Source organism: Cucurbita pepo, chromosome LG01 (genome assembly GCF_002806865.2).
Source record: "Cucurbita pepo subsp. pepo cultivar mu-cu-16 chromosome LG01, ASM280686v2, whole genome shotgun sequence".
Classification (NCBI taxonomy): Eukaryota; Viridiplantae; Streptophyta; class Magnoliopsida; order Cucurbitales; family Cucurbitaceae; genus Cucurbita; species Cucurbita pepo.
The window spans coordinates 16,853,457-16,868,282 of NC_036638.1; the positions used below are offsets into that span (position 1 = coordinate 16,853,457).

Below are 14,826 nucleotides of genomic sequence, written 5' to 3' on the forward strand. Positions count from 1 at the left end.
TGAGGGAAAGCTCAAAGAGGACAATATCTGCCAGTGATGGGTTTTGACCGTTACAAATGGTATCAAAGCCAGACACTAGGCGATGTGCTAGCAAAGAGATTGAGCCCCAAAGGGGGTGGACACGAGGCGGTGTGTCAGTAAGGACGTTGGGCCCCGAAGGGGTGTATTAGAAGGTCCCACATCAATTGGAGAAGGGAACGAGTACCAACGAGGACGCTGGGCCCCAAAGGGAGTGGATGTGATATCCCACATCGGTTGGGGAGGAGAACGGAACACTCTTCATAAGAGTATAGAAACCTCTCCGTTTGAGAGAAAGTCCGAAATGGAAACTCGAAAGACAACCGTATAAAAAAAAACATGGATTTTCATTGAAATGATGAGAGAAAAGCTAAGTTTCTGCCCTCTCCACTTACAACANAAAAAAAAAAAAAAAAAAAAAAAAAAAAAAAAAAAAAAAAAAAAAAAAAAAATCAATTATAATTAGCCCAAATGGAACAAAGAGCCAAAGAAGCAATGCTAAAGAAAATGGCTGTCTTCTTCAAAATCATATTCAAACCTTCTCCTTTCCCCTTTGATCTCAATTCTTCTTCTTCACTTAACAATTTCTCCCCTTCACCATTATTATTATCATCATCATCATCATCTTCTTCTTCTTCTTCACTAAACACACTAACAAAGATCATCAGAATTTCAAGAATTGAAACAATTTTCCTTTGTAAGCTCTTCCATGGCTTCTTCAAAGATGACCCATTGAAGAAAGAAGCTGTCTTTTGAGGTGTTCTTTCATGGAAGCTGATGAAATTTGGTGCCATGAAAGAGGTCAAGGTTTGAACTTTAACAGTCTCTGAAGGCATTGTTTGGTGGAAGAATGTCTCAGCTACTTGTCTTGTTGAGATGAAGAGACCGTGGTTGACTTTGATTTCTTCGACCACCTCGAAACTCGGGGAGCTCGAATAGTTGACTATGGAGTTTCCTGATCCTTCCATGACGAAGTTGTTCGCATTCGAGTCATCCTCGTTTATGAATGTGAGCGAGAAATCGTTCATTTGACCATTGACTGCTAATCAGAAATTTTATTTGAGTTAATAAATTACGATAAATTTAATCGTTTGTATTATTAAAGTGATTTATATGTTACCTTGTTCTTCAATTGGGAAGCTTGAAATATTCTCAATGGGAACTAGCTTGGATTCTTCCATGCAATTCTATATTCAAATCATGAAATTATAATCTCATTTTTGAGGAAAAATAGGTTGTCGTTGATAATACACATAAAAAAAATGAGAAAAAAAACATTTTTAAATGGTTATCCGAACAAATTTTTACAAATTTGTTGTTTTTGAAATCATAAAGCTCTTCTAAAGTGGTTTTCAATGAAAAGGTAATAAATTTCAACAAACCCTAATATATAAAAAATGTAAAAGTTTATACCTTGTCGAGATCTTTATTAGACATTCCGACCCATCGTAAGTTCTCCACCGGGATCTCGTCACCAACATTACCGACCTCTATACACTTAGAGAATGGATCGTCCCACGAGCTCTCGACATGAAATCTTGTAGAGGAGTTCCAATCATGGAAGCCATCTTTGTTACCCATGAAATTGAAATCCTCATTGGAACAACCATAAACATTGGCAAGCCCTCCATCCCATGTTGTTGTTTCAACTACAGAAGATTGGTTGGCAAGCTCTTGAGAGGCCTGAGCTACAGAAAGAATCTCTTGTAATATGTCGGTCGACGTCTCGCTTGAACCACCGAGCATGGTTGGCTCCACCGGTTGTGGCATTTTGAAGTGATCGGAGTAGCTCGAGTTGGGAAAACCCTCCGCCTCCAACGGTGGCAAAGTGAAACGGTGTTGTAACCTTGCACATTCTAATGCTATGTCCACCTTCAAGAACAACCCCATGAAGGAATATCATGAAATTGATATGAATATTGAATAAAAAAGGAAACTTTGACCTAAATTGATACTCACCTTGGAAGGAGGGTATGGAATATTTGCATAACTTGGGAATGAAGGGGCTGAATTAAAGGCTTCTTGAGATAAGAATTGAGACCATTTTCCTTCTCTTCTTCCACCAAACATGTCAAATGAACAATCTTTATTAACTTGATGGGATTGGAAGCCATCGAACGGCATCGAATAATTTGAGCTCTCGGGTTCTTCACATCTTCCTTCTGAGTAAAGTTCAGAAGATTGATCACTGTTAATGAATTGATTAGAAGACGAGGTTATATTACAATATTGTTGATTCTCTTCTATTTTTGGAGCTATTGTCGCACTCTTCTTGAACACACGACAAAGTGCATAAGCATCCTGGATTACAAAGAAAATAATCGATTAGAACAAATCACTGTTCACTCACAAGGTTAAATTAATAGGTTATGATCGGGAAAAGATAGAGAACCTGTAAACCAGAAGAAGGGACATCACATTCCCGGTCATCGAGACGATATTCGTGCATGACCCAATCGGTACGAGCGCCGTGCGGGGCTCGACCGCGATAGTACACTAGGGTTTTCTTCATCCCAACAGCTCTCGATTGGGAATTCACTTTCCTATCTTTGCCAGTGGCTTTCCAATATCCCGCTTTCGTTGCTCTATTGGTTCTTGACCCGTTTGGATACTTTCGATCTCGAGGGCTGAAGAAGTACCATTCGAGATCCTTGCTAGGAAGCAACGACTTTCCTGTAACAATTTGCGAAAAAAAAAATCAAAGAAAACCTAATTTAATTCATTTACTAATTTTTATGAACATGAAAACTTTCAAAGCATTTGATTCGAAGCTTTGAAGCCATTGATACTTTTCTATAACCCATCGTTCATTTCTAGCTTTCTTTTTGACTTGACTGTTTAGGGTAATATTTGTCTCTATAGAGACCACTTTTCTTTAATAAAGTTAAATCCCTCACCACAAACAAAATTTATTTCGATCGATTCATAGATTCCACTAAAAATATCTCGTACGAGTAGAGATATATATTCAAGAACTGAAAAATCAAAAGAGTACCTGGCAAATCCCATGGCTCACATTTGTAGAGATCGACTTCAGGGATGATCTCGAGCTCAATTTCCCGGCCATTGATCTTGCGTTTGAGGTAGTACGCAACGAGTTCTTCATCGGTGGGATGGAATCGGAAGCCGGGAGGCAATGAAACAGGAGCCATGGGATGAACAAAAGTGGAGGAGGAGGAGGAGGAGAGGCCTCAAAACAAAAACACTTGAGACCAACCCACCAAATGATTCACCTCCAAAACCCTACAAAAACACACATAAATATCATATGGGTCAGCTCAGATAGTTTGGGAGAGAGAGAGAGAGAGAGGGAGAGAGAGAGAGAGACACCTTTGGAGATGAAAAATGAGAGAGAGAGAGAGAGAGAGAGAGATTGAGAGAGGTTGGGATTGGATATGAAGGGGTTCTGTTAAGATGCAAACAAAAAGAAAAAGGTGGTAAAAGAAGAACAAGGTATTGTGTTGGCTTTAGCTGCTTTTCATTAATCAATTATTTTGCATACAAATTATCCCATGCTTCCTACTTCTCCTTTCTTGGATTCGGATTCACATGGAGTTTAATTTTGTTTTGTTTTGTTTTTGTTTTTTTTTTTTTGTCGTGGATTTGTGTTGTACAAGGAACAATCAAACCAAACCAAACCACCTTAACTTAATCCACTCTTGTTGGACAACTATTGTCTCTTTCACATTCCCCTTTTCTTTGTCTCTCCCGATCCATTTTATTATCCCAAAAACCGCCACCTTTTTTTGTTTTTCATTTCTTTTCACCATATACTCTAATATCTTCCTTTTCTTTCAATTATCATTTAGAGGGTCCCTAATAAACTACTAGTTTTGATCGAGCTACCTTCATCAATCAAACTATAGTTGTGGTCTAAATCTGTTGTAATCTAGGGTTATCGGTTATCGGTTGGGATCGAGAGTTAACTTGAGGCTCAAACTGAATCGCTTGATTGAATCGAGTTTAGACTTTGAATTGACGTACAACATATGGCCAACAATGTGGGAATGTCGATCTAAGAATTTGGACGCTGAATGGCATCGAGAGAATAAGAAACAAAACCCTAATTATTAGAACCATGTATAATGACGTCATTTTAAAATAATATTTATGTATGTATATTTAAAATATTTGGTTACACCTTGTTAGCTTTAGTTTGTTACGTATCGCCGTCAATTTTACGGTTTAGATCTCACATCTGTTGAAGATGGGAACGAAGCGTTTCTTATAAGGGTGTGGAAATCTCTTTCTAATAGACACGTCTTAAAATCGTAAGATTAACGACTATATGTAACGAGTCAAAACAGACAATATCAACTAGCAATGAGCTTGGATGGTTACGTTAATTAGAAATTAAAAAAAAAGTTTGTGAAATTAATATTGAAATAGGTTTTTTTTACTGCAAAAGCAAAGACATGATCACGTTGTATTATTACTCTTGGCCACACCAATCGAGGAGACACCATTTGTTTAGTCAATCATACGCATAAGAACCCATGTGGAAGTTTAATATATCTAATAACAACAATTAATAACATAAATCTATAATGTTTTAATAACTGAAACGGGTTGATTATCATGCACAATAAGTCGGTATTCCTGCACTTCCCGATAAATGAGAGGTACATGAATGAACCAAGAGTATATCTGAATGAGAGCGATCTTGAGGATAAAATGAGTAATAAAAATTTAAAAGAATTGAAAGTCACCACATATATCAACAAGATGCACTGTCCTTTTAAGTGACTCAATCATAAGAACTCCACGGTTAAACATGTTTTCCTTTGATGAATTCTATGTTAATTTATCTCCCATAAATTTTTCTGAGATGCATGTGAATGAGGACTAAGTATGCTGGAAGAACTCGTGTTAGTTTGTAAGGATAGTCTTCGCTCTTAATAAGCGAAGAGTAAGTAACACAACCATATCGTACGAGATGTAGGAGAATGTTAGGGCTATGAAGCGTCGAATTCAAAATTCAAATCCTTATATGAATCCTTGATATGGGTCGTTACACTTCCATCTATTTATATATATTTTTAACACGTTTAAAATTATATACATAAAATTCAAAAATTTCTAAAAAAAAAATTTAATTGATAGAAGTTGAATTAAATTTATTAGATAAAATCGTAATTAAAAAAAAAAAAATGGGCGGCAAAAGATCGGCGAGGAATAGAAAATGAAGGAAGAGAAAAAGCGGAGTGGCGGGAAGATGGGGGGGCCATGTGGGGCCAGCTTTGTCCACGTGAAGAAAGCCACGTGGCAGAAGAGGATGATGTGTAAAAGAGAAGTTAGTTATGGTTGGGAAATGGAAATGTTCCAAATTCTCCCAATCAATGCTTTTCCATTTCATCAATCAACCTTTTTTGTGCTTTTCCCCTTTATGTCTTCATCTAACTCCTTTTCTTTTTCTTTAATTTCTTTTTTGCAATAATTATATGTATGAATTTTTTTTTATTACAAAAATTACGAGAATTTAAACTCTTGACTAATAGATCAGATGATCGATACTTCAATTGTTTAAATCATGCGAAAATTGACAAATTTAGCGTTTAATGTAAAATAACTAAAAAAAAGAAACATCGACCTTATCCAAAGAGAGAAGTCTGACGTTGAATAATGGATGACAAAACTATCCACTGTAGTACGTGTCATGTCCTATAATAACTTCTCGATTAGGTTAAAGGTGTTTACCGCTCAAGCCCACACCTAGTAGATACTATCCATTTTTTGCTCGTTACGTATTGTCGTCAGCCTCATGATCTTAAAACACATCTGCTAGGGAGAGGCTTCCACACCCTTATAAGGAATGTTTCGTTCTATTCTCTAACCGATGTGAGATCTCACAAAAGGAGACATTAATCTATCCAATTTACATCCAGACTTTGACAGTGTTCTTCATGAAAAAAAGAGTATGTTTGTGACTTTTGATTTGGATTATAATTGTACTAAAAAAGAGTAGGTTGTGACCCTCGTATGCAGTCTGTCGAAAGGCGACAAGCGAGTGATGCTCGTTGAACTACGTGAGGATCGAAATTGATAAGTGTCATGATGCGATTGAGGAGGGCAGTGGATCATCCAACACATGAAGAAGAGTGTGAATGAAAGTCAAATTAAGGCAATAAGTAAGATTAGAGGCAACAAATCAAACTATTGTCGAAATGTTGAAAGACGATATGTTATGTTAATTGGATATACGAAGGTAGCTCGAAATGAATGTGTATGCCATGACGGGTTTTCGTATGGAGCATAAAGGGATCCCAATAATTGATTTGGTCCAATAAAAGCTCGAGCTTCAATTGCCTCAATGTTCATATTGCGGCTACTAATAATGTCCTTAACCCTAAAGTTTTTCATAGGTTCATGTCCCTAACTTCCTATATTTGGTATATTGGTTTGTTTTCGATAAGAGAATATGCTCCTAAAAGAGCGTCGCAAAGAAAAGAATGACCAATTATGAGATCCCACATTAGTCAGAGAAGAGAACGAAACATTCCTTATTAGGGTGTGGAAACCTCATTCTAAAACTGTGAGGCTAACGATGATACGTAATGGGCCAAAACAGACAATATATGCTAGCAGTGGAAACCTTTTCCAAGCAAACCCATTTTAAAACGGTGAGGTTGATAGCGATATGTAACAGACAATATCTATCAGCGATGAGCTTGAGCTGTTACACTAATACTACTATTTGTTGCACTTGTCTAATTCTACGTCCGTGATTCCGTGATTCGTTGTTTTGTTGTCTTTTTCAAAATATTTAGAAAATTAAATAGAAATATATATATTGGAAGGCAAAGAATCTATTGTGTCCCTATGGGCTACAACGTAGGGATAGTGTGAATGAAAACAAGACCAATGATGTTATAATAAATAATAAAAAGAAACAGAAGACTCCAAAATTAAAACGTTGCGCCAAAAATGGCATCTTTTGTTTCACCATAACCTACGCATTACATATACATAACTTGCTCATCTTTCCAAACTCATAATATAATATACTAATATACTTATATTATACCAACATCAAATATCACATTTTTCTTATTTCAAATACCGTTCTTCGTTCATAATCAATCTTTCCTTTGAATATATGATCGTGAATTGAATAAGTGAATAAATAAATTAAGGATATTGTCCGTCACATAGATCTCGACCACGTGATAGCTAAAGCGCATGACTCAGTACTAGGATTTTCATCACATTGCTTGAGATTTGAACTTAAATTTTATTATTTTGATTAGAGACGTCCGAATAGTGGATTAGAAATGTGATAGAGTTTTCACTTTCATCCTATTCCTCGTTGTATATTTCAATTCTCATCCCGTGAAATTATTTATTTATTTTCGTGGAATTTGGATTTCGAAAGAAAAAATTTAATTTTTTTTTTAAATATCTTTAAAATGGATATTTTTTTAGTATGACTATTTAAATTTTTTTAATAAAATATTCTAATAAAAAACAATAATATCTTATAAATAATAATAATTATTATTATTATTATTATTATGATTATGTAAAGGTATGGAGAGGAAGTTTGGAATATTTTATATAGCCAAAAAAAAAAAAAGATATTAATTAATTAACTAATTAATTAAATGATGTCAAGCGCCTTGAAGCTGCCACCGAAAGAAATCCTGGTGACAGCTCCTTTTCTTTTTCTTTTTCTTTTTATTATTTATTTATTATAATAATAATAATTATTATTATTTTGTCATAATATTTAATTAAATTAAGGAAGCTTAGAGGGTAAAGGAAAGGTTGTTGCAACCGATTATTAAATAATTTTGGAAAAAAGATGAATCTTTGTGAATTACGATGTTGGGAAACTTAACTGTGCTCCCTATTCAATTTCTTTTAAGGAGGATCAAATTGTATATGCTTTTCTTATGTTTAAGATTTTTAAATCAAATATAATTTTATCGGGTTATACCGATCCGTTACGCTATATAATTTTAATTTATTATGATGTTGGTTAATAAATAAGTCTAGAAACGTGTAAATAGAGATGTCTACGAGGTAGGAATGAGGATTGTGGATGAAAAATTCGTAAATAAAGATGTCTACGAGGAGAGGAGCAGATGATGAACGATGAACGATGAACGATGAACGATGAACGATGAACGCTTTCCTGTCCCATCTCCGTCTCCTATTTTAATTCACATCCACACAAGATTTTTCATTTATTTTTTATGTTATAGGGAAAAAAATTCCTATATATATAATGTAAAACAATTGACAATATTTCATAAGCTTCGATGTTTATTTATTTGATTTCTAATCTATGTAGGTAAGATTTAAGAATCTCTCCCCTTTTCTTCTCTCGCTCGGTCCATGTAGGTAACAGTGAGAAATCTCTCCCCTCTCCCTCTCTCGTTCCCGTTCAAATGGAGATTTCATCTCTGGTCCCATATAGTTGAGAGAAACTTCTCCCCTCTCCCTCTCACATTCCCGTTCAAATAGAGATTTCATCTTTGGCCCGTTTAGCTAATAGGGAAAAATTTCTCATCTCTCTCTCTCTCTCATTCCCGTTCAAATGGAGATTTCATCTCTGACCCGTTTAACTAATAGGGAAAAATTTCTCATCTCTCTCGCATTCCCGTTCAAATGGAGATTTCATTTATGACCCCATTTAGCTAACATGGAGAAATTTCTCTCCCTCCTTCTCTCATTCCCGTTCAAATGGAGATTTCATCTCTAGCTTCGTTTAGTTAAGAGGGAGAAATCTCTTCCCTCTCCCTCTCTCATCCCCATTCAAATGGAGATTTCTCACCTCATTCAGGACAAGTCCTCCTGGGGTCTCGAACTCACGAGTGAAACAAATATCTCTGCGTGTAAATAGGTGTAGAGCTCAACCAAAAAACATAAGAAATCAACCGATCAACCATTACCCATCTTGTCTTAGATGTATATAATTTAACACACCAAATTGAGAAGATGAGCCATAAAACTCACATAGTTCACAACAATACACAAATTCAACCCCACCAAATCTATCAAAAGCTTCACAATTCAAGCTCATTATTCCACACAAACACACAAAACCCACCATTCAAAGTGAAAAACAACAATTTGTCTTTGACAACATGTTTCTATTCAAGCCCAAGCTTGTTCCTCATGGAGCTCACAAACCCATACACCATCTCAGGGCTAGGAATGACACTACCCACACTCTCCTTCAACAAGCACCTCTTCTCCCAATTTGATAGCTTTGGGCAATGTTCTTCCACTTTAAAGCCCCCAACTTTCTCAAAAGCATAGAACCAACAACTGAAAGGGATAGCAATCACATCCACAATCCCAAACCTTTCTCCTCCAAAGAAATCATTATCCCCTAAAGCTTCCTCCAATTGCTTCAAAATCTCAATGAACTCCTTCTTGGCTACCTCTTGTTCATCTCCATTACTCCTCCAAATCTTGCCACCCGTCTCGAAAACCTTGCCAAGTGCAAAAATTCGTAAGTTTTTCGAGTATACGACATGAAATACGTGATTGGATTATGAAGAACACAAACCTTTTTGTCGATGTAGTCGATCCAGAAGCGAGCTCGAGCTCTTTCATAGGGGGAAGATGGAAGAAGAGGGGAAGAAGAAGGCCATGTCTCGTCAATATAGGTGACAATGTTGGAGCTTTCATTAAGTGGGTTACCATTATGCAAGAGAACAGGGACTTTCTTATGGATAGGGTTAGATTTGAGTAATAGCTCACTTTTGCCACCTTTCCAACCAAACAAGTCCTCTTCTTTGCTCTCATAGCTCACGCCCTTCTCATTCAAAGCAATCTTAACCCTCATGCAAAATGGACTTAGGATACAATCCAAAATTATAATCTCATCTTTGGACATTTTACCTTTTTCTCCCTCTTTCAAAAGGCTCCTCTTTCTCTCTCTCTTTGTTTTTGGTTTGAATGCTTGTAAATTGAGAGGAAGATGAAGATGTTTATATAGAGATGAGAACTAAGTGTAAATAATTGAAAGTATAGGGGTTAAATTGAGATAGAAATGAAAGTATAGGGACTAAAATGGATAATACCCAAGTGAAAAGAACATTGGAGTAATTGAAATAATGGAGAGCATAGGGACGGCCCAACAAGGAAGTGTATATATAATGAAAGAAATTATGATTACAATGACTTGGCCTTTTGTTTTATTTGTGTTAATGCTTCCAAATAATTGTGTTTCACAATGTTTGTAGTATACTAATTTCGAACACTTCACTTTTCATATATTATAATTTATCGTATGTTTCGATATAGATATCCATTTAATCCATGAAATCCGTGTCTATTTAATTTGTGGGGTGAACAATTTTTATTTAAATGAAAAAGAGAAAGAGAATGGAGAGAGATTTATTCCTGTTAACTAAATGGGGTCAAGGACGAGAATTACATTTCCTGTTCTTGACCCCTCTTACCTCTAGGAGGTGAGGATAGAGATAAGGAAAGTTTCTCCATCCTCGAGATCAAAGACAGAGTTACAAGGTTCCTGACCCCTCTTTAACTCTAGGAGGTGAGCATGGAGACGGGGAAGGCTTCTCCATCCTCGAGATCAAAGACGAGGATTACAGGGTTCCTGGCCCCTCTTACCTCTAGGAGGTGAGGATGGAGACGGGGAAGGCTTCTCCATCCTCGAGGTCAAAGACAGGGATTACAGGGTTCATGACCTATCTTACCCCTAGGAGGTGAGGATGGAGACGGAAAAGGCTTATCCATCCTCGTTCTGCCTCGTGGACATCTCTAGATATCATTTTGGAGAAGGAAGGTTTCTAAATCATCTTTCAAATTTCATAAAAAAATGGATAGAAATTTGACCTCATTAGTTCCTCTAATTTCTAAGGGAAACCCCTCATGAAGATTAAATTATGGAGAATACAATATATAAAGCTATCCTTAACTAGATCTAATTGCTATATGCTTATCCTTCACAAATACCATACCATCCAAAAACCTCATTTAGAGGAGCACTGTTCTTGTGCACTTGATGAAGAAATCAAAATCAAATTCTATTACCCTTCGGCTAAAACCCTTGAAACCCTTTTGTTGTATATACCTAACTGGAGAGAATGTAAACTGATTTAGAACTTTTACAGACCAAAATTTCAACGGTGGAAATATTTCAAGATTCAAATTGTTTGCCTTCAAAAGTCTGTCCGAAGTTCCAATTCTTTGGAGCAACATTGTAGGACGTAATTGTTACTCCGTCACTGCTAGTGACTTCAAAGGATAGGGCCTGATTGTTCAAATCGGCGTTAGTGTGCCAGTTTTGACCCCAATTTCGACCCATCGAAAGCCAACCGGTTCTTGAGCCCTTGATCTTTACAGCACTGACATCTCCAGCGCCTGCAACGTTGCTTATCAACACTGAGAGGTAGATGCCGTACCCAGAAATTGTATATCGAACGCCCCCCTCCTTTCGACATTTGATCCTACAAAAGCCAGATCAACAAAGGTTAAGACTCGTCCGAAATTGTGGATCGGGCCATTTTTGGTATAGTCTCACAATTCTAATGTACTATCATTTGGCGTAAAATGGGGAAAAAGATGAGATATCCACACCAAGGGAGGGAATTCACTAAGAAGCTACTCTCATTGGCTAAAAACAAAATGTCCCTCCTTAAATGGTGATCTATAATATTGAACAAATCATTGTCTGGTTTTGGACAAAGCAAAAAAGTAGTGTTGGAAAGAACTTTGAAAAGAAGTCACTAATATCATCAAGTCAAGAACCACATCAGAAGTTCCAAGGAAGCTGGAGAAATTTCTATTCTTTCTTTCCTGTCATAGTTCAGATGTAACTACCTTGTAGTTTTGTTTATAACTTTAGCTTCCTTTTTGAAAGTATGGCCATAAAGAGGCTGGTCCAAAAGATCTTAAATAGTGAAAGGCTCACTCCAATGAAAAATAGAGAGAATCTCGTATCAGACACACTCAACGCTCGGCAGCGAATATACAAAAAAATGTGGCTCAAATTATCATCATTCTTTTGAATCTTATGCACTATTTGCGCGAGATCTGCATAATGGTAGCTTTTTTAAACTTGATTGCTAGTATTAACTCTCTCTTGTGCAAGGGCCACAGCGAGATATGTGTATTCGCTCGAATCTCTCTCAAAACCAAATGTCTAAGGACTCTGCAAATTTAAGGCCCCAACAACTTCTATTTCAGTAGCCTTGCATCATTTTGTCTAAGAATTACGACGAGCCAAAGTACATGGAAGCTTAGGCGCAATCGAATCACAGTCAATCCAAGGGTTCTTGAAAATTCTAACTAAACTACTAGTACGAAACCTAAAATTAGAGAAGGAATCAATCTGATACTGGCACTTGATAGTGGAAAAAGAAAACTGTGCGTTTCTGCTTCGCTAGCTCTCCAAGTAGAAATATCCAAACAAGAGGGTCTTTACCGCTCTTTCTGTCGCTGGTCTAGTACCAAAGATAATTACTCTTCTTGGGAGAAGCACCAGAGCCATTTAAAATCAAGATCCTATATCTTAAATTTCCTGAATCCAAAACCACCTCTTCTAAAGGAAAGGGAAACCATATACGAAATCACTAGATGACTACCTTTGCAGTTCGATCCATCGACAAAGAAAGATTCTAAAGAACTTCTCTATCTTTGTTGCCTTACTCTTAGGCCAACTGAACAATCACATGGAATATGTCAGCACAAACAAAGCACATATAGAGAACCAACAAACTGATTTCTGTGAGTTCATTCTCAATCTAGAAGTCTAATAAGAACATCTTTTAGAATATTATTACTAAAAAGGAGGTACTTACATTACAAGAACCCCTGCCTCTAAACCAAGAGGCCTTTCAACATGAGTATCATACATCTTAAGGTTTCTAAAGGAAATTATCAAACACAATATCATTACAGTTCATGTCAGTTATTACTAAAATCATTCCTTGTTATTTCTAAAGGAAACTAGTTGAAGATTATTATCACCACTGTCGGAAATATGAACAATGTCCCACACTGGCTAGAAGAGAGGAAGTTTACGGGTGTAGAAGTAAGGATAACTATCTTCATTAGTCTATGACATTTAGGGTGAATCATACATTGCATCATGAAACAAACAAACTCCCCGATACTACAGCCCAGCAGAATTATACATTGAAATTTAAAAATAAAACATACAAGATCAAGAAATATAAACGCAATTTCAATTGTTTACAAACGAGAAAAACTCGAGAAATTAGCAGAGCAAGCACAGATCTCACAGTTGAACCAATTTCGATCCTCAATCAAATAAACCAGATCGTCGAAGTGATAGACAAGGAAAATGCAAGAAAGAAGGTACTGAACACATACCTCCGATACTGAACAGGCATGTTTCCCGCCTTCCAGATAGCGATCTTCTCAAACGCTTCAATAGGGAGCACAAAATGCTTATTAGGAGGATTACAACGGCCTCCACCGTCAGCCGTGAAGCCATAATTAGGTGCACAGAAATTAGTAACAGTGACAATAATAGAAGTGCCAGGAATACACCACCGGAGGTCCTCCACGCACCGGAGCTGAAAGCAGGCACCACAGATCTGGCCACGTTCGAACAGCGCCTCACTGAGACCCACCGTCGCCATGCCATAACCTGCCTTCACCAAATCGCCATATCCACATGCTCCGCCGACCGCATCACGAGGATCGGAGGCGGCGTAGTAGGTGGCTCGAGCAGATCTCCAGTCGGAGAGAGACGGAGCTGACTCCGGCAACGGCGAGGAGGTGGAAGAAGAGAAATGGGAGGCTACTGGAGATGTGAGAGCTACAGCTACTGTGAAGAGGAAGTGAACTGGAAGAGATGGCGACATCTCTCCACAGAGAGAGAGAGAGAGAGGGGGGAAGGGGCAAAGTGGGGAAGAAAATAAAAATGGAATTTCTATTTTAGAAATTGGCGTTAATTTATAAAAAAATAAAATAAAGAATTAATTGAAGTGAATAGTTTTGTTGGTTCCGTATAGAATATATATATATATTTATATATTCTTATATTTTATGGGGTTGTGACTCCAATTGCTTATTATCCCGACATGTCGGTTATGGAATCGAGGGGGGAAGATAAAAGATTTTAAAGAGTTGCTTTTTCTTTTCTTTTGTGAATTAATGATAGAAATCATTAAATTAATTCCAAAAATAAATGAGATTTTGGTGATTTTGCAAAACAAAAACAAAATAGAAAATGACGAGATGAAACCGACCAATAAGTTAGCAGTAAAAATCTTATTTCGTAGACAGTTTAGACATATAGACGAGCCTTGAGTCAAAATTTGAGAGAAAATATTTTATAGCATTGAAAACAGGTAGAAAAACAATTACAATATTTGATCGGAGAAGATTTGGGGACTGACAAACCTAGACATGATTTCGCCGTTATTATAACTTATTTGATGTTACAGTGGACACATCTTATGCAGCAATGGACAAGACAGGAGTTGGAGATTGGACTATGGTGGCGGAGGAAACAAGACGACCGATGACAAACTCTAAATAGTACTAGTCGCTTTTCGTGTACAATGGTGAATAAATAGATGTATGAACGTTACAAAAATGGAATGATGAGAACAATTATAGAGAGTAAAAGTGTCACAATCATTTTCCTCCGCTTCTTGTCATTTTTCCTTCTATTTGGAAATACAAGTTGGTCGAATTTTCGATCTTAAAGTCAATCATTTCATTCACATAATGGGTATATGTAACAACTCAAATCCACCGCTAGCAGATATTGCCGGCTTTTGCCCCTTACCTATCGTCGTCATCCTCAAATTTTAAAACTCGTCGGCTAGGGAGAGATTTTCACACCTTTATAAG

The 14,826-nt window shown here is 36.8% G+C and overlaps 3 protein-coding genes across 3 annotated transcripts; all 3 read right to left on the reverse strand.

Moving 5' to 3' along the window:
• Positions 1-460: 460 nt before the first annotated feature.
• LOC111807818 (NAC domain-containing protein 86-like) lies at positions 461-3,432 on the reverse strand. Its single transcript, XM_023693702.1, has 7 exons — positions 3,349-3,432; positions 3,014-3,261; positions 2,411-2,691; positions 1,978-2,319; positions 1,432-1,890; positions 1,139-1,205; positions 461-1,057 (listed from the first exon to the last, which is right to left on the reverse strand). Exons 2-7 carry the CDS (start codon positions 3,168-3,170, stop codon positions 471-473), a joined length of 1,893 nt encoding a protein of 630 aa, XP_023549470.1. The 5' UTR covers positions 3,171-3,261; positions 3,349-3,432; the 3' UTR covers positions 461-470.
• A 5,506-nt stretch (positions 3,433-8,938) lies between these two features.
• LOC111781044 (probable glutathione S-transferase parA) lies at positions 8,939-10,416 on the reverse strand. Its single transcript, XM_023661445.1, has 2 exons — positions 9,536-10,416; positions 8,939-9,458 (listed from the first exon to the last, which is right to left on the reverse strand). The coding sequence occupies exons 1-2, from the start codon at positions 9,863-9,865 to the stop codon at positions 9,114-9,116; spliced, it is 675 nt and encodes a 224-aa protein (XP_023517213.1). The 5' UTR covers positions 9,866-10,416; the 3' UTR covers positions 8,939-9,113.
• A 418-nt stretch (positions 10,417-10,834) lies between these two features.
• Positions 10,835-13,883, reverse strand: LOC111781053 (expansin-A13-like). Its single transcript, XM_023661459.1, has 2 exons — positions 13,333-13,883; positions 10,835-11,444 (listed from the first exon to the last, which is right to left on the reverse strand). The coding sequence occupies exons 1-2, from the start codon at positions 13,827-13,829 to the stop codon at positions 11,135-11,137; spliced, it is 807 nt and encodes a 268-aa protein (XP_023517227.1). The 5' UTR covers positions 13,830-13,883; the 3' UTR covers positions 10,835-11,134.
• Between the last annotated feature and the right edge of the window lie 943 nt (positions 13,884-14,826).

Excerpts from the sequence above, each read along its gene's own strand:
- LOC111807818 (XM_023693702.1), bottom strand. The coding sequence starts at position 3,170 with ATGGCTCCTGTTTCATTGCCTCCCGGCTTCCGATTCCATCCCACCGAT. Across the intron at positions 2,320-2,410 it reads TCCCTTCTTCTGGTTTACAG|GATGCTTATGCACTTTGTCG; the intron begins GTTCTCTATCTT and ends TTTGTAATCCAG. Across the intron at positions 1,206-1,431 it reads CTAATAAAGATCTCGACAAG|AATTGCATGGAAGAATCCAA; the intron begins GTATAAACTTTT and ends ATTTGAATATAG.
- LOC111781044 (XM_023661445.1), bottom strand. The coding sequence starts at position 9,865 with ATGTCCAAAGATGAGATTATAATTTTGGATTGTATCCTAAGTCCATTT. Across the intron at positions 9,459-9,535 it reads TCGACTACATCGACAAAAAG|GTTTTCGAGACGGGTGGCAA; the intron begins GTTTGTGTTCTT and ends GCACTTGGCAAG.
- LOC111781053 (XM_023661459.1), bottom strand. The coding sequence starts at position 13,829 with ATGTCGCCATCTCTTCCAGTTCACTTCCTCTTCACAGTAGCTGTAGCT. Across the intron at positions 11,445-13,332 it reads ATGCCTGTTCAGTATCGGAG|GATCAAATGTCGAAAGGAGG; the intron begins GTATGTGTTCAG and ends TGGCTTTTGTAG.